Source organism: Calypte anna, chromosome 2, assembly GCF_003957555.1.
Source record: "Calypte anna isolate BGI_N300 chromosome 2, bCalAnn1_v1.p, whole genome shotgun sequence".
NCBI classification, from domain to species: Eukaryota; Metazoa; Chordata; class Aves; order Apodiformes; family Trochilidae; genus Calypte; species Calypte anna.
The window spans coordinates 146,958,637-146,972,504 of record NC_044245.1 but is presented as its reverse complement, the minus strand read 5'-3'; the positions used below and the strand labels follow the sequence as shown (position 1 = coordinate 146,972,504).

General features: G+C 42.7%; 1 protein-coding gene across 3 annotated transcripts in view; it reads left to right on the top strand.

Moving 5' to 3' along the window:
* Positions 1-655: 655 nt before the first annotated feature.
* Positions 656-13,868, top strand: part of AGO2 (argonaute RISC catalytic component 2) — a 60,349-nt gene continuing 47,136 nt past the window's right edge. For all 3 annotated transcript variants that reach the window (XM_030446540.1, XM_030446541.1, XM_030446539.1), the window contains exon 1: positions 656-856. In XM_030446540.1, coding sequence (XP_030302400.1) covers positions 826-856 — 31 coding nt within the window. In that variant the 5' untranslated portion in view covers positions 656-825. The remainder of the gene's footprint in view (positions 857-13,868) is intronic.

Here is a 13,868-nt window from a genome sequence, read left to right as displayed (position 1 = left end):
CTAGAGGCACTTAGCATTTTCCAAAGTCTCACTGAAAGACAGAACAACTCAAGCAATCTTAGCTATAGCCTACCCTTTGGTTTCACTGTTGCACCTGCCTAAGGCAGAGGCTTGGTAAAAACAATCCATGGTTCATCTCGGTGGGTGACTCCAGGGCCTAGAAAGGTTTCTGTTACAAATGGTTCATGTCTGGTTAGCCACACTCTCAGGCTGTAAGGAAATCAAAGCACAACGTGCATGGGTACTAAGGGCAGGGTTGGGGAAAGGCTGTTCAGACCCAGTTGATGAGTTCGTACGGGGGTGAAGAGGAAGGCGGCAGAAAGGTGCTCAGCTCTAAGTCGCGGACCTGAGGCGGCGGGCACTCAGCTCGGTCCGGGTCCCAGGGAGCTGCTGAGCCCAGGCCCCCACCAGAGACCCGCCTGCCCTCCCTCTGCTTCCCGCTCGCCTCGGGGGCCGCGGGCGGGAGGGCGGAGGAGGCGGCAGCGGGCGGAGCGCCCCTTCCCCGTGACCCCGCGGCTCCTCCCTTCTCCCCACCCACCTCCCCGCTCCACTGTGCCGCCGAGTAACCTGGTTTCGCGGCGCCGGCCCGGCCCTCCTCCCTTTTTTTTTTTTTCCCCCCCCCCCCCTTTTTTTTTTTTTTTTTTTTTTTTCTTTCCCCCTTTTCTTTTCCTTTCCCCTCCCCTCCCCTTCCTCCTCCTCCTCCCCTCTCTACCGACAGCGTAGCCGGGGCTCGGGTTCGCTCCCTCCCCACCTTCCCTCCCCTCGAGCTGCTGCCGCGGTAGGGACCTGGAGAGAGGCGCCGCCTCCGCCGCCACACACGGAGACATGTACCCGGGAGCCACCTCCGCCGGACCCGGTGAGTCTTAGGACGGTTTTGTTTCCTTCCTCCGGGCCTGCCTTCTCTAAGCCGTCGGAATGAGTTTCTTTTTTTTTCCTCCTTGGGGGCGGCGGGGCTGGCGCTGGGCGGCCCTGTGCTCTGCTCTGTGCTCTCTGTGTGTGTGAGGGGGGGGTGACCGTTGGTGACCGTTGGCGCACGAGGCGCTCTGTCAGCGGCGGCACGAGCCCCTTCGGCGGCCGGCGCTGAACCTCCCCCCCCGGCCTGGCCCCCCCCATCCCGGAGCCCGCGGCCGGCGGGGACTGGGTGGCGGTGGGGGACGGACCCTACGCGACCCCCCCCCCCCCCGCCGCCCAGGCTCGGGCCTGGCTGGAGCCGCTGAGGCCGCGGCCGGCCCCGCTCACGGGTAAAGGAGGGGTCAGGGCCGCTGCCGCCACCTCGGGGAGGGCGGTAAGCGAGCCTGCGTGTCCGGAGGCCCCTTTTAGGGGAGGGTCGCCTTCCCCTGCTCTCCTCTCCCCTCCCTCTGCCGCGGCAGGAGGCTGGCCCCGGCCTAAGGGGGGCGAGGAGGGGGGGGATGAGGCGAGCCCCCAGGCGGCGGGGAAGGAGGGGCGGGAAGGGTGTAGGGGGCGAGGCGGAGGGGCTGCTCTCTTCTCGGCGAGGGGTCCCCTCACGGGGCTCTGCTAGCGGCTGGGGAGGTGAGAGACGGCAGAGATCCCCCTATCCCCCCCCCCTCTCCTTCCGCTCCCCCCTTTCTCCGGTTCCCGTTCTGTCCCGGGGTGTCCCCTCGGCTGTGCGCTACGTGCTGCCTTCCCCAGGCCAGGGCTTGGCTGTTCTGCCAACTCAGCCTCCTGCTGGCAGCGCGGTGTGGATTGGGGTCTCCATTTCCTCCCTCCCAGCTCCTCCTGGGCCAGCCTGGGATACCCGTCACGCCGTGCACACAAGTTGAGGCCGCGTTGGCTGCGTTTCGCTTAAGAGTGTGTTAGTCAGCGGCTGTGCCGAGCTGGTTTGTGTGGTTTAGATGTTCACCTTACCCAGATGTTGGGCTGGGAGAGGTGATCGGTTTCGTTTAAGTGTCTTCAGGCTCGGTCGTGTAATAAAACCTGGGAGTAAAGGAAAGATTCCAAAGGTTACGTTTTATATTATTCAGGGGAAAGATAGGTTAATACTGTGGGAGTTCGTGCACTTAATACGTGACTGTTTTTTCTATGTAGAGTTTCTGTAGGCAGTTTCTGTGGTGAGGGTTCTTTTCAAATCTAGAAACCAAGATGTTTGGGTGACTGGTACCTAGTTTTCTTACAGAAAAGTTTCAGAATCAGTGGAACTTTATTTTATTTTACTTTTCTTAGCATTTTTCTATAAAACTATTTCCTTTAGAGGGATAGTCTGGCAGCGTAGTGTACTGAAATGTAGGACCTGTAGCTGAGATGTCTTTACTGCTTCTGTTATGAATGTTTCTACTGTAAGACCATTCACATCTTAGGATGCACAGTGAGGTGCTGGCTACTTTTTTTCTCTGGTTTTGATTCTCTTGAAGGGACAGCAGTCAAGGAGGACAATCTGGATGATTGAGTACAGTTCCTCTGATTTTTATTTTCTTGCTTTTCTTTGTACAGTGCACAAAAGCCGTCATTAGACACATCGGGATGATAGGTCTCTGCAGCTTTGTGTATCCAGACACGTTCAAGAGTTTGGTTTTAGGTGTAACATCACTTGCACATTTCAGTACCAGCCACTGTGTCTAACTATTGATTTAATAATTTGATGGCTTCTAGTGTTAGGTTCTTTTGCTCAGTTACAGGCTGAGCAGTTACATGCTTTCAGTTTTCAAGTATTCATGGTGCTTAAATCGTGCTGTTGTTGCTAAGGCTGTTATGTTCATCTTCTATTGATGTATCTCTTCAGAAGCTGTAAGTAAGGAGCTATATTGCCAGTGGATGAGCTGAGAGTAGTTCTATATGAGGGAGTTTATATTTATATTACCCTCCTTTGTTTGCTCTCTGCATGATCCTACCACTCTCCTTTTCCCCCAGACTCATCTTGCTTCCATGGCACGGTGCTTGGTGGCTGCTGTTTACCATCAGGGACCCCTGATCAGTGTGGAAGGGTATTTTCCCCTTATTGTAACAACCCTCTCCCATCCCTGGCAGAACAACCACTGTACTTCTACTGAGTCCTAGGTTGCTAATGTCTTACTGGTGTGTCTCAGGTTCCTGCTGCTCTTACGCTCCCTACAACCAAGCACATCTTCTGTCTTGTTTACTTCCTACTTTATCTCTGTGGCTCAGCCCTTTTCCCCGATACAGAGCTGGGCAGTGACAGTGTCTGCTCTGGGGTACGAGCTGCAAGTTCTTCCCCACATACATCGTGAGGCACTCACTCAGTTTCCTTCCTGTGAAATCATCCCCAGAAAGCCTCAGCAGCACAGCGGCTCCTGGCAGTCCAGGCAGCTTCCTGCTCCTCACCGAATGGCAAAGGCAGGGCATTTCAATCGAGTTTTTTAAGAAAGCATGGCTGTACTGTGAGCCAGGCTGGAAACAGCAACTGTCAGCAGGATGCCTCCTTGCCTTGTGTAAGGCTACAAGTGGCCTGCAAGCTGCCAGTGAAAGCCACTTTCCTTATGTTAATCTAATACCTATAAAATGACAATAACGCTGAAACCATGTTCCGAGGAGTGAGCAGCAAGTGTGGTTTACAACCATTCACTGAGCTGCAGCTGCTGTCAATGCACAAGAACTCCAGCCTCTTCATGTCTGTCAGCACATCCTTGACACTGCTTAAATGCTCCATTCATATCTCCTGTAACTTAGATCTTGCTCCTGTTGGCTTCTCTGGATGTTGCTGGTGCCTACAACCTACTTTGCTCTTCCAGCTTCCATCGCCAAACTGGACACCGCAGCCAACCCTGTTCTGAGAGTGCCTGTGGTGCTGGCCTCCTGCCAATGTAATCGCTCAATTTGCCACAGGGTTTGCTATTTTAATCTTAATTCTTTTTCTGGAAACAGTATAAAGCAACTTAGGAGGCTGTATCTGACTAATTTCAAAAAATTGCTGCCGAACGTGGAAACTTTGTTCAAACATGCTGTTACAGCAGGAGTAAGATGGTTTTTTATACAAGAAGGGGATGTCACAAAATCATTGTTTTCATGGTTAGGAAACCTATGATCCCTATTTCTTTTTCTCAAATACTGTTTGAGTTCTTGACTTGGTGTTGAATTTGCTATAACTGTGGCCATACGCTTTTTTTTTCTTTTTTTGCCCCAAAGAAACCATGAAAAGTAAAAAAAATCTGAAAATATGAGAAACGTTTCTTTAAGGAAAAAAAACTTTGAAACTGCTGCATCCTTTTCTAGAAGGTCAGGAACATGTAGAAGTGGCATGATCTACATACTGTCAGTTTAAAGAATTGATTAAAACCTGCATAAACTTCTCTAGTTCACACTGTTTGATATTAATGTATTTATAAATTCTGAACTTGGCACACAACCTTTCAAAGAATAAACAGAATCTGTGATTTGAGTTTTGCCTGCTACTCGAGGTCTTAATTTATTGTTGAAGCAGCAGTTTGAAAAAGAATGTTAAAAAAGTAGTTAGAAAAAGTTGTTTGAAAAAGAATGACTTGGTGGAGGGCTTATGGCTTTGTATGTAAAATAGACTTTTTCCTAGCACAAGGAACAGCTTTGAGCCCCCTGTGTCCAATTAGTGAAAGCAAGTTTAGTTTCTCACTGTTTACTTGTAAGTTGCCTCTAAAGTTGTTGATAGACTTCTGAAACTTTTAAGTCTTCCTTGGTTTTCAGTGTATGTGCTTGTTCTCACTCCTATGTATTTTCTTGAAAATGTGCAGTGGTTGGATGTTGACTTTCTTTATAAAGAACTCTTCAGTCCTTAAATGTGATGCAGGAGAGGGTGTACTCCTTCCTTACTTGGTGTGGTAGAAGTCTCAACATCTTCCTCTGGTGGAATTGAACTTCACCAGCATCCTCTTAGCTTGTGCCCCAGTGGCAGCAAGAACTCCTGTGTACCTCCTGCCAAGGATCTGCCCTTCTCTTCTTAGAAAGGCTTTTTTATATTCTTTTGGGAATGGATCTGCACTTCTGTTGCTGTGCTAGCTGTGGTACCACAGAGTTGCCCAGTTTCTTTGGCTTAATTTTAGACAGTACATGATGTTGAAACACATTGTGAACTGCCATTCATAGCAGAGAAAATGGGAACTTAATATACAGCCTCATCTCTTTTCTTTTTTGTCTGAGAATTTTTCCTTAAGTTTAAATTGCACTTGACAACATTACAACCTAATAAGCCCAGTGTAACTTGTTTTAAATGTGTTGCTGTCATGGCCAGTATATTTTCCTAAGGAAGAACAAGACTGCATATTATTATGTTGCTTCAGCTAGCTGTGTAATCTTAGGGTGGCTGAAAGATGAGATAATCTTTTGATGAAAAGATAATTGATCGTGTCATATGTGTATAACAAAATGTATCCTATCCTTAGTTAACTAAAGTACAGTATTTGCTATGTAAAAAGTGGAACTTTTTTTTTTTTCAGCAGTGATTCTCTTACAGACTCTGCAGTTACATGGGATTTTGTTCACTTACTTTTCCTTTGTCTTGAAATTTTTCACTTCTGCAGAGTCATCATCTACTCATATATCCTTAGTGGTGTGTTGTAATGTGTTAGAATACAGAGATACAGCCAAGCCATGTGGACTTCCAGGAAAAGTGCAGCTTTCAAAATTTGTACACCCTCTCCAGCATGGCTGTTACCATCAGTCTTCCTCTGTTTCACAGAATGGTGTGAAAGGGAGTTAAGTGCTTTTAACTCTGTAAGAGAATGTATGTCTTAGGTTCTCATATGGTGCTCTGTTCTTCTGCCTGTTTTGAACAGAATCAGAGGGAAAGGTTTTTTCTGTTTCAGAAAACACTCCTCATAAATACTGTTGGCCTTCCAAAGATCACAGGGGTCAAGTTGTTGAACGTGGTAAACTTCTAACTGATAAATGTGCTTTGCAATCATATGTGGTTCTAACAAATTAGGAATTTTACATGCATAATGAAAGCCTTGCTTGTGTCAGCTAAGCATGTGCCAACAGTGGCTTCACAAAACTTGTAAGACTTGTGTATTGCCTCCCTAACTTCAAGTTTTAGCAGAGTACTTGGTTTTATTTTTAGGGATGGAATTTCTAATATTCAATCTACCAGAAAATGTTACTAAATTTGAAAATTAAGAAAAGTCACCATCTAGTATCTTATTTTTAGTAAGTTATGAACTAGAAAAAAAGTAGCTGGTGGAAAATATTATGTAGTTTTAACTCGAGTGGCTGTGGGTAGGGATGTGTTTCATGCATTGTCCAATTATTGTGCTTTAGTATCATTCTTTCTTTCTGATGTGCATACAAAGCAACCCACTAGAATGTAAACTTTCTCTTATCCCATCAAGTAGGGAAGTAGAAAACTTTCCAACTCAGTCCCAGAACCATTTTATTTTCTTTTCTGATTTATTGTAGTACCCAAACTTGAACTTAAGCATCTCCATTTAATTCTATCAAAAATGGGGAAAGCAAAAGACAGGCCTGAACAGCAGCATCCAGATGCACTATGAGGGTTCAGTCACTCATGTCTTGCACTAGAGTTAAAGTCTGTTAGTACAAAGTTCTCTTTGGTTGCCATTTCTAAGCAGTGCTTCAAAGAGACTTTTGGTATTGTCCACTGAAGTGTGATTTTCAATCCTCAGAATAAAGTAATGCCCACATTTTTGTATGCTTGTGACTGTTTTAGTAGGTGGTGTCTTTAATTGTCTAAGTGAGTACAGGTTAGTACAATTTATTCTAACTTCTCAATTTTAATTTGTTTTGCTTTTACTATTATGTTTCAGTAAAAGCATAATATATAATATTATGTACTATTATTCACTATTATTCACAGTAAATTTAGTGCTTTTAAATAAAAGATTTTTAATAAAAGATTTACTATGAGTGTTACTCCATTTGTTCCTTCACACTGTTAGCATTTTGTATTAAGAGGAAATATTTCTTCTAAAGATTTCTCTGTCTTTTCTGAAGCTGTGTCATACCTAGTGACCAGGCTTTCTAGAAAGAAAAGTTCTGGTGCTCTTTTTAAACTTTATGACTTCTCAAAACTACATACAGCCAGGGTAGAGGCAAACCATTGATTTAGCTGGGAAAAGACCATTTTTAATGACAGTATCATGTCAGTCCAAAGCTTGCTTTTATGTTTTCCTATCTTGGCTGCCATCAGTGGTGTCTTTTGAATTTGGTTCTCACTGAGCTGTCCACAGTGCTGCCAAATCTTTTTTGTGAAACTGATAACAGTTTTTTTTTAATCACACACGTGGCAAGAGTAATTAGTTTTCTCTTCTTGTAATTTGTTTGTCCTCTTTTGCTTTTTGCAAGCGTCATTCCGTTGTGTTTTGGTCATTAAACAGGCAACTGAAAAATAAAACTTGTTTTTGAAAGTAGATTTTAAAACTGCCCATGTTTCAGCCTGTAGTTTTATATTCTTAAATTCACCAAATCTGGCCCTCCTGCTGGAATAAATGGTTGTACAGGTGTTGGTGTGGGAGGCAGACCAGTCCCAGCTAAAACCAAGTTCCTTTCATTCCTTATCTGTGTGCCTCCTCCTAGTTAGGTTTGGCTGCTCTGCTTCTCTGGAATACTCATGGTAGCACTGATTTTGGGATCACAGGGCAGACCGAGTAGCTGTGTGAAGGCAGGATTTCTCTTTCAGTGCTAGTTCTGTCTTACACCAGCTTAAGTTGTTACTACAGCCTGAAGTGAAGGTGTCAAGGCCTGGGTGCTAGTGTTAATGTATGCCACAATAGCTCTGCAGTTCTGAAAGTATCTGAGAGAAGTGTTAAAATATTTAACTTTTCATAGCTCTAGAATAACTACATATGCCTGCACTGTTTTGGACACGTCTTTCCTAAACAGCTCTTCTGGCAACAGCTTAATTGCATTCCCTTGTACAAGCTGCTTTATAATCAGAATGTGAGGAATATGCTTAATGTTAAACTCTCACCTGTGTGAAGAATTAAATCACATAATTCCATAAAATAGGTATAAGTATGTATGTTGAAACAGTGTGTGAAGTGTGTCTTGTGTCACTTCCAACCTGTGCTGTGGGGAGACTGAAACAAGGAGGCTGCAGAACAAAAATCAAGTCTGCAGTCTCTCCTGGAGTAAACTGATCTCAGCATGTCATCTTGGAGAGCTTGAAAACACGTTTTTGCAACTATATTGGTTTCACAGCGCAGATTTTCACGTAGGGAATCAAGTTGATGATTTTGTATGTAGTCTATAAAAAAAAAAAAAGTAACTCCTTTTCTGGCCAGACAAGGAGCTGACTTGGCAGGCAGTGAGATACTGTGGGTGGCTCCGTTCGTGCTGCTGGTGTCACAGTTTGGCATTTTAGAACTTTTTGTCTTAATGGTGCTTTTTCTGTGTTCTTGGGTTGATTATGAAAGTAATGTTAGAGCTTATTAATGTGAGAAAATAATGAAATTTAAATTTTAATTTAGTAGTAGGAAGTCTGTGGATGTGCTAATTTAGATTTATTTTAAATAAGCCAATTTTAGAAGAATTCCCAAGAGGGGAGGTTTCACTGGCTTAGCTAGATCAGTGTAAAAATTGTTTGAAGTTAAACTTGTCATGTAGATGAATAAGGCTTTAAAACATAATTATTACCAGGGCTATGTTATATACCTTTTGAAACTTGTTTAGCAAGTGTTTGCTATTAAAGGAAAAGCATCTTATTCATATGGAGGGTAAATTCCAATCTAAATGTTGCTCTGGTTTTGGCTTTGCTTTTCCTTTGATAATGAACTTCTGTCATTGTGCTTTCATACAACTTGTGCTGTTGCAGTGAATGCTCCCTTTCTACTGTGCTGAGTTTTTTTATCAGTCACTTTGTTGGTTGTGTTCTCTTGCCCCCATCATACTCCTCCATCATTTCTGAGGTCTTTGTTTGCTCCCTTGTTGAGATCAAATCTGAAGACTTTGGGAGAGCAGGGGTTTTCTTCTTTGGGTTTTTGGGTTTTTTGACTGCTAGTAATAACATAATGTTTCTCAAACAGCAGTACTTGTTAACCTCAGCTCTTTTGACTTGAATATTTCTGTTGAGAGAGCTAATGAGAGACAAAGGATTAAAATGAAAACCCAAAAAACCACCAACCCTCCAAACCACGAACACAACAAATATAGAATAAAGGAGAAACCCCAGACCAGGTAGAAATAACAATACAGAAGAATTAATGTCTCGGTGAACCATTACATTTCTTTTAAGGGAGAGCTTCAGTGTTTAGTGATGGAATGCTTTGGAGTAATTTGTATAAATTCAGAATATTTGCATAAAGGTATTTTGTATAAAAAGTGAGAGCTTCATTCAGAAGGAGGAAGCTTCCCACCAGGGCAAGGAAGTGAAGGTTTATTGTTGTGTCTCATGTGCTTAGAATACCATGGTGGTATTTTTATTCTAATAGTTTCTGACTTGCAAATTTGCTTTACTGTAAAAGTTTGATGGAGGCATAGGTCTCTCTGCAGGGAACTTTTATGTCCCTTTATATAAAAAAAGTAGCTTTAAAGCTTTAAAATAATGCAGTAGATGGGAAATTGAAAATACAGGACTAGGTGCCACGTGGAATAAGGTTCTGATACTGACACTGCAGGTGAAAATAAATTATGTCCAGAGAAAAAGAAAACCTGTGGGGGGTTGGATCTCTGTGTAGTAAGATGCCATTATTTGTCATCTTCCCCCCTGTGTTGTTGCTGTTGTTGTCTGTGGTGGCACAGTACCATGGGTGAGCTTTGGTTTGTATCAAGTAATGGGAGATCTTAGGTTACTTACAAAAAACAGGTGGGGGGAAAAACCCTGTTTTAACAGGAAAAAAGATTCTTGTAGGGGAGTTCTGCTGAAAGCTTACACTCTTGTTATATCTCAGTTATTCCATTGCTATGAACCTGCATTTTACTCCTCTTTTCAGCGATGCTGAAAACCACAGCCCTATCTCTTGAAACTGAATGAGATACTGTTGGATTTCCTTCATGTTAAAGATGTTCCTGCAGCTGCTTTCACTATCTAACATGACAAAATAAAGCGTAACCTCAGCTCTTAACTGTGAATTTTGTATTTTGAAACTAAGCCACAAGAGTGTTCTTGGTTTTGTAGATTAATGAAGTGTGGGCATAGGGAAAGATTTCTTTTTCAAGGAAGGCATGACTGCTTCTGAGTTATAGCTCAACAGTTACGTTTTGACTAATAAAAATATTTTAGGTATGAAGGCAACTTAGATTTTTTTTTTTAATTTTAGCTTTTACACAAAAATACTTGTAGCCAAAGTCTGTGGAGCCACAAATGTACATAAATTTTGCAGCGTGCATGCAAAATACAGCCATCCAAGCTTGTTTCTCTAATAAGCTGAACACAGATAATTTCTGCATTTCATTAAATTGTATACAATGCGAATGCCACAGGGAACATGTATTTGGGGCCTCTGTGGCACCAGTTTCCAGCTGGTGTGTCTCAACACGTTAGAAAGATGTGCCAGTGGCAACAGAGGAAAGCCCAAGCCATTAGAGCTCCTTAAGCTTAGTGGAGCTGTGTACATGGGCACTAATGTGGCTGATGATACAGAAGGCCAGAGGAGAGGCATGGGATGTAATGGCAAGGAAGCTGGGAGGAGGAAGGGAGGTGAAAAGTGTTGGTAGAAAGGTTGAGAGAGCAACATTAAGCTGAGAACTACAACCCTGGTTCCTGTTGACTTTCAGGGTTTGCTTGTGAGCTATATAGAGACCAGTTCTTACTTCTTCTAAGGGGGAAAAAATTATAAAATGTGAGTCTCAAGGTGTAGGGGTAGTGGAGTGCCATAGTGAGGTGTACAGTACTAATGATGATGGGAGTTTGTGTGTGCAAAAGGTGATGAATTACTTAATGTGGGGGTTTGAGACTAAGTACCCCTAGCTGAGCTCAGTTCTGCACCTGGTCATAGCTGGAAGGACTGTGCTCTCCTTGGGACTGAATGCAAGGGCTTGTTCATTCACACCAATGAGTTTAAAGGAATTTCAGTCTGTGCTTTGAAATGAGTATTATTAGAAGAGACAGTTCTGATGTACAAAGAAGTCACACTTTACCAGTTTAGTTCAACTTTTTTCTAAGGTATGGAAAATAAGTGAATCATAATGGTTAAATGTGATAAACAGCAGCAAGAATGTTCTCTGGTTTCCCATTCATTGAGTAGAGGTTTGCTTGAAGATGGAAATTATTTTGTAGTTTCAATTCACATTTAAACTGGGTTGCTGGCTTGTGGGTAAGCCATAAACATCCATTGTTTGGATGAGGCTCACTATTTGGATGGCAATTCAACATTGCAGTGTGTAATTAAAAGCACTCTCTGCATCCCTGAAAAGAATTTCAGTTGTACTTAGTCCAGTTTTATGTACAGGGATTGGTGAAGCCACCTGGCTTACTAGCAGGGTAATATTTTATGATCTGTATGCTCCTTCTGTGCTCTGATGGTGCTCTACTGCCACTTGCCCCACTTGCCAGTAGAATGCTAAGAACCAGCTCGTTAGTATTTGAAAATCTGGAGGATAACTTTGAAGGTTTAAGCTGCAGGGAGAATGTGGGAGGAAGAAGAAAGTACTGACACTTGGTGTCTTATGCTAGTTGGTATTGTCCAGAAGAAGCTTGTGGACCAGAAAGAGCCATTCAGTCCTAGTTTCTTGCCTGCTGTTTTCTGCTAGAGCATTGATCTCTTCCTCTTGGATTCTCTGATGTTTTGTTCTTGTAGGTTGTCACATATTCTTATTTAAAACATGGTTAAAATTTACAAAGCAAGCTGGATTGGTATCTTGTTTCTCCCTTTCATCTCTGACTGCAACACTCACGCCATTGCTGTCTGGGAGTGATTCTTATCTCTGTGGATCATACACTTCTGGCACTGTAATGAGATAATGTCTTTATCTGACAGAGATGAAAAAGTAACCAGGATGACCAAGGGAGCTATAGATCTGTAACTGATTATTAATTCTAGACAAAGTAGTCACAGAATGATTGGGGTTGGAAGGGATCTTTCAAGATCATCCAGTCCAACCCACCTGCCATGGGCAGGGGCATCTTTCACTAAACAAGACTTGCCTTGAGTGTTAATGTTGTTTGAATTATCTTCTAGTAAATGAGAAGTATTCAATTAAAAATTAGGTGTGGATTAGGTCTAATGGATATGATGAGATTACAGGTTTGAAGGCAACACTGTATATCTAACACTTTGATTCCTTGTCAAGGCACTTGGTTTCATGCCACTACAGCAAGAAATTAGAAGCAATCTGACAGAGTGAGATCCCTAAGCTTCTCGACAGTCATATGTGGGACTTAAAATATGACCAAATATGAAGACAACTCCTCCATTTTTGCTCATCAGTATTGAAGCAGCCCTAGCTCTGATAGCTCACCTGCATATGCAGCACAGTGTGGCTGGAAAGTGTGGTAGCTGCTTACTGAGACACCAGAAAAATTTCTACAGAGAGATGATATGAAGTATACTGTATGCAAATCCTTGACAGGATCCATGAGTAATTTCTGGTGATGAGGGTGAGCAAAGAAGTAATAAAAACATGCAGAAAAAATGAAGAATGCTAAAACTTAGTAGAGCTTAGTGTCTTGAAGGGTTGGCTTCCAAGTGTAAATGGAAATGTGGGCTGAGCAGGTGCTTGTGAGAAGTGCAGGAGAACGGACTGAATGTGATGGGGGGCAGGGCACCCCATTCCCAAGTAATGTAACTGTAGACAGTATTTTAGGGGCTATTCCAGGAAAATAAGAGTTTATCAGGTGTGGAGTGATTCATGGCTGGGGAGAGTCATGGTGAGTACAAGACAAAAGGTTACCAGATCTGTGTTCAGAGGGGGAAGGCACCCTGGTGCATGAAGGTGGTAAAAGTCCATCTTTCAGACATTAGAGAGAGAAACAAGGAATAAGTGGGCTTGAGTTTTAAAAAAAGGAAATGGAGATCTGCAGCTCCAGTGATTCCAAATGGGTGGATATAAGTGACAACCTAAACCTGTGTGCTGGTGCATACATAGGTGTATACAGCTAGAGCTGCAACCTGTTTCATAGCAGAATGTGGCTCTGGACAAATAAAACAAGTTATAAAGCATTATTAACAGTTCTCCCTGTTAACTTTTACCAATTAAAAGGACAAGCAACTTCAGAAGTTGATTTTGATGTGTCCAATGTCTATTTTGCATGCTGTACAATGTACTGGAATACAGGGAGTTCAGCAAGTGGTTAAAGGAGTTAACCTAAGGAGTCTTACATATGTTATTTGCATTTAAAAAAGTAGGAAGAATTGTTTTCTCCTTTTCTTTACCTATTCCATTCCTTCCAGTTGCTTATCAGGTGTTTTACTGGGTTCCACCAAGTGCTCTTTTCCTAGAGGATGCACTATTAGCAGAAAACCTCATTACATCATCTGGCAATCACACTTCAGTAAAGAACTTTGATACTTGGTATGTAAGATAATGCTGTAGCAGATATTAGATTGAACTGAAGTTCTGATGACATCCTCTTGTCTGCTTACCTCCAGCACTGTTCTCTTGGCTTGTTGAATTCTTTGGGATAATAGATAAGACTTATCTTTATTTGCTGTGCATTATCTAATCCAGCACTACTGTAACTTGACTGAAGAACTTTTAGTTTCCATACTCTAAAAGATGCTTAATGAGCAGCAGTGACAGACAGACAGGTTTCATATGGATTCCTCTCCCCTTCTAATATCAAGGGACTATGAGCTGCAGCTTTGAGTTTTCCTTATCTTGCACAAAACACTGCCTGCCTGTCTCCTATCTTAGTCTAACGGTTCTTAACAGAAAGCCAGTGTAAAAGTTAAACTTCTCTATAAAATCCAGACTGTAAGAAGACTTGAAGACAACCCAAAGTTTTGTTTTCAATTGGATCCTAAAAAGAAAAGGCTGAACTCCCTGTTTTCCCTTTCTTGCTCTGACCATATACATAGATATAAATAACATAC